The following is a 5,080-nucleotide window of genomic DNA, read 5'->3' on the forward strand; positions in this document are numbered from 1 at the left end:
AAGAAAAGTTGAACAAAATTTGTAAATAAATTAATAAGTGGACTTGTCCTCATTGTGTGAAGTTAGTGGAATTTCTATCTCACAGCACACTGACATATGCTAATGGATTTCAGCCTCTCAATGTGAATCTGGGCCCATTAAATCTAGACTCTATTTTTGTGTAATGGATTAACCCACATTCTTTAAGAATGAGGACAAAACATTGTGACATGCTTAATATTACTGCCGCCAACCTGTCCAGTCAGATTTCTTCCAATTTAAAGAACTGCTGATTGCATCTTGTAATAGGCTGCCAAAGGACAAATCTATGCACAGCACTAGGGCAGAGAAAATGAATTATGCATTAGGAGCGCTGGTAATTCAAGCTTAACTTTGAAAAGTTTAGTATTTTCAATACAATGTGATTTATCCAAATACATTTAAAAGAGACAGTGACTGATTCAGTAGTATTCATCACTTCTGCATAGCTTATGTATAGTAATGAAAGTTTTTTTTGGCTCTCACCAACACATATCCAGTTTGAGCTTCTTCATGCAAAATGAAATGTCTAACTGTCAACAAATGCTGTTTGTGTGCATACATACATATATATTTCATTAAAATGTACAGCATTTTATTCAAAGATAAATGTGTTATGGCTCGTGTGCATCTAAGCATAAGATGCATATAAATAAATGTTAAGTGGCATCAGACAACACAAGACTTGACAATCCAGGTCATGTCTAAATGCTGCATGTGCATCAGTGCATTACACAAAATTGGCACACTCTTCTCTAGTGCAAGTCAATTTATTTACATTAGGAAAAAGTTTTCTGTAACACGAGTAATCTTGACCCTGAAGTGATGTGCTGGGATATGAGCATCCCATGTCATCCACCTTCATCTGAAATTGCTTTCTGTGCTATTTTAGTGGAGATATTGACTGATTCATCTTAGACTGGTTAGTATATCGTGACTGATTTCCTGTTTGGATTTGTAATGATTATCAGAATGGAATTTAGTTTTCAACTGTTAAAAAAATATAATATTTCTTTGTCCACTATAGCACACATTAAGCATTTAAAGTTTACTACCAGGCACCTTTATTTTGGGGTATTTGTGTTCTCATTTTCTTTCTTTTTATGAACAAAATATAAGATTGCACTCATAAATTTAACAAAACTAAAGGTATAAAATTAACCATTTGGCATTGTTTGGATCAGCTGAAATGTGCTGATACTCAAGTCAGGGCTTTTAACACAGCCTTCAGGGCCCTGCAATCATGGTCAAATGGGGGTCAGAATCCCCCAACATGTGTCGTTTTTTAAAAATAATCTTTAGAATGATCTATCTAAAGAGAGTTGGTGTATTTGGTGACTGCTTAGGTGATTTCGGAGATGGCGTGTTGGCCTGTTCCCCTGGCAGCATGAGGCGGACGGTGCTCTGGATCTCCCTGGTCGAGATGCTGTGGCGCTTGTTGTAGTGAATGGGGTGCGAAGCCTCAGAGGTGATGTACTCGAAAATGTTGACAGCGAAGGAATTCATAACGCTCATAGCCTTGGATAAGATCCTGGTGGAAGCATGGACCTGGGTCAGCAGCCTGTACACGTAAGTGGAATAGCTCTGCTTGCGAGATTTTCTCCGCTTCTTAGGCAGCTTCTTAGTTACTTCAGTCAGCGACTGTTTCGACGCCTTGCGGGACGCAGTGCCCTTCGCCGCAGCCGCCTCCTCAGGCATTCCACTCGACTTAGACAGTCTGGCAACAGTCACTCGGCTTTGCCAAATTAGCCAATTAGTGGCTAGGCGGTAGGCTCACTGTTTGATTAAGGAAAACAGTTGGGGGTGGGGTGGTTCACTTTTTAAGCAGGAGGGCCAATCGGAGACCCTTTGGCATGGAAGAAGCAGCAAGCTGCCTTTAGTGAGAGAGATGGTGCTCCAAGATGGAGCTGCTCTCTCTCCAGCTTTTTTAACTTTGAATTTAAAAATGGCCTCAGCAGCAAGGCCACAACTGTGGAGGGGCATCCCCTCCACAGATGACCTGTGGATGCAGATGAAGTCAGGTAGCTATCTCCAACCTTACTGTTTCTCTTGGCCTCTGGGAAACTGAAGGTCAACTGGAGGATTCCAGCTGGTCTCCAGCAATAGGTTTTAGGCCTTTAACAGGTGCCTTGTGGCAGCATTCCGACTCTGGGACTTCATGGCCATAGAACTTGCGATCATAATGTGGCCATTCAGGTTGATTATCAACCTGCAAATCCTTCCAATATATCTATGACAGGCAGTAAAAGCAGGAGAGTCTTCTGGTCAGTATTTGAAGTATCAATGATACTTTGCATCTGACATCACAAAAGAATTGGATAATGTGAAGATTGTAGTAAAAGAAGAGGGAAGTTATTGTCAGGACATAATAATGAAGAATTCATGCTAAGAAGTTTAGCATTATTGAGAGTCGGTAAGTTATCTGGTCCAGATTGAATGCATCTTAGGTCACTGAAAGAAGCAAAGGCAAAAATAGCAGAAGCATTGGTTACAATCTTTTCATCCTCATTGGATGCTGGAGTAATGTCAGAGGATTGGGGATCTACTAATGTTATGTGAGTAATCAGGAAAAGGGAGAGGGAGAAACCAAGAAATCACAGGCCAGTCAAGCCTAACATCAATGCTGGAGAGGTTACTGGAAATTATTATTAGGGAACAAATAAACTTTCATTTGGTAAAGCATTGGTTAATCGAGGATAGCCAGAATGCCACAAGGAAAATCAAGTGCAGCTGAGGAAATTGAGTGCAACCTGGAGAGTTTGGTGAGTGGAGGAGTTCAGTGAAGGGGTTGATGGAGATGTTTGTTTAATTTTGCTTTTTCTACCTTTCTTGCCCTGTAGGAATTGGTTCTTACTTTGCTACAGGGAAAGGAGTTCGCTGTTTGGTGAGTACCTGGTAAGTTGGTAAGGTCTATTCTACTTTTAAGATTTAAAACTGTATACAAATCAGTGGTAAAGTTAATAAAATAAATAAAAAAGGAAAAATAAGTGATTAATATAATTATGTAATTAATTAAATACATTAAAGATGGCAGGACAGGTGATGTGTTGTGGCCACAGCATGTGGGTTTTCTTGGATATCATTGTGATCTAGGGCAAACACATCTACAGTAAATAACTGGCTCAAGGAACTTCGGCTCAGAGTTATTCAGCTGGAGGCTGAGCTGCATATTCTGTAACTCATTAGGAATGGGAAGGTTACTTGGCTGCTTTGCACTGGGAGGTAGTCACATCACTTAGGAAAGGGTCTTCTGATTTGGTCAGTGGTCAGGGACAGCAGATTGTGACTGCAAATGAGGCATCTAAGGGACCCAGAAGGCAGGAGTGCAGGAGCATCAGTGTCTGCAATTGTCCAAAAGGTTTGCGGTTCTCTCAGCTTGTTTGAATGAGAGTGGAGGGTGGAGAAGCAAACTGACCATGGCACTGTAATACAGGAAGCCATTCAAGTGGGGGAAGCAAAAAAGAATGTAGTGGTAGTAAGGGACAGTATAGTCAGGGGGATTGACACTGCTCTTTGCAACAAAGAATGAGAGTTGAGACAGCTGTGCTGCCTGCCCGGTGTCAGGGTTTGGGACATCTACTCAGTGCAGTGGGAGGGGGTGAATCCAATTCAGACAAGATTATTGTCCGAAGTGAATCTGGATTTCAAGAAGGCACTACTGGCCATGGAGAATGCATTAAGAGATTCAAAAGCAATACAGAGTGCGCAAAACAGTGCCGTCCTCCACTTCCGGTGGGAAACCTTAGCTGAAAGAGGTGCAAAAAAGCGAGACTCTGCCGAGAAGCGGGAAACAGCCCCTGCTAGCCGAAGAATAAAGAAAAGTAGCTTAGCGGCGAAATCAAAGAATATCTTTAATAGAGGTGGAAATGAGTAGTCTTTTAGCGATTGGAAGTTTAAAAAAATTGAATGCTACTATTGTCATAGAAATGGACATATGATGAGACAATGCAAGGAAAGACTCAGGCAGGCTTGTAAACAGAAGAAGAAGCCCAATGAAATCTACAATGCAGAAGAGCCTGAAACAACAAATTCATACATTTACTCGTTGTTTAATCTGAAAGTTGGAAAGACAGAACAAATATTGTCAGAGTGAAAGTAAATGGCAAACCTGTTAGAATGGAAGTGGACAAGGGAGCTTCCACTACAGTGATTGGAGAACGTACCTTCGGATATTTGAATAAGGGTGAACATCAATTAAGTTTAGAAGGAATAGCCGCCAAGCTAAAAAACACTACAGGTGAAGACATTCAAGTAAAAGGCACAAGCAAAGTAACCATCCGTTATGGAAGCCAATCAGCAAAGCTACCCTTGATGGTGGTAGCAGGTGAAGGGCCAAGCCTCCTGGGGCAAAATTGGTTAAAGGAGATTAAGTTAGAATGGTCTGAAATGTTCCAGTCGAGAGCAAGTGGGCTAGCAGAGCTATTTAGAAAGTATGCCACCATCTTTAAGGATGAACTGGGGAAAATCCAGGGCCTGCAGGCGAAGATTCATGTGAATCCGGAAGCAACCCCTCGCTTCATGAAGGCGAGACTGGTGCCATATGCCCTGTGAGAAAAAGCTGACATTGAACTGAACAGACTAGAGAAACTAGGCATTATAAAACTTGTTCAGGTCTCAGAATGGGCAGCACCCATTGTTTCCATCCTTAAACCCAGCCAAAGCATTCGAATTGTGGAGACTACAAACTGATGGTTAATAAACTAGCTAAGTTAGACAGGCACACCATTCTAAAAATCGAAGACCTGTATGCCAAGCTGGCAGGAGGGGCAACCTACACAAAGCCAAGTTTACCAACAGCTAGAGTTGGATAATGGCTCCTGGGAAGTTGGTGGCATAGTGGTATTGTCACTGACTAGTATTCCAGGGACCCTGGAGCACCTGGGTTTAAATCCTGGTGGAGAACTTTGAATTCAATAAAAAAAATCTTGAATTAAAGGTCTGATGGTTATCATGAAACCATTGCTGATTGTGGTAAAAATCTATCTGGTTCACTAATATCCTTTAGGGAATGAAATCTGCTATCCTTACCTGGCCTGGCCTACATGTGACTCTAGACTCAGGG

General features: G+C 41.6%; 1 protein-coding gene across 1 annotated transcript; it reads right to left on the reverse strand.

Annotated features, from left to right (window-relative positions):
• Positions 1–1,326: 1,326 nt before the first annotated feature.
• Positions 1,327–1,716, reverse strand: LOC121275781 (histone H2B-like). Its single transcript, XM_041183396.1, has one exon. The coding sequence runs from the start codon at positions 1,714–1,716 to the stop codon at positions 1,327–1,329; it is 390 nt and encodes a 129-aa protein (XP_041039330.1).
• Between the last annotated feature and the right edge of the window lie 3,364 nt (positions 1,717–5,080).

This window comes from Carcharodon carcharias, chromosome 1 (genome assembly GCF_017639515.1).
Source record: "Carcharodon carcharias isolate sCarCar2 chromosome 1, sCarCar2.pri, whole genome shotgun sequence".
Classification (NCBI taxonomy): Eukaryota; Metazoa; Chordata; class Chondrichthyes; order Lamniformes; family Lamnidae; genus Carcharodon; species Carcharodon carcharias.

Coding starts and splice junctions, on each gene's coding strand:
- LOC121275781 (XM_041183396.1), bottom strand. CDS start 1,716: ATGCCTGAGGAGGCGGCTGCGGCGAAGGGCACTGCGTCCCGCAAGGCG.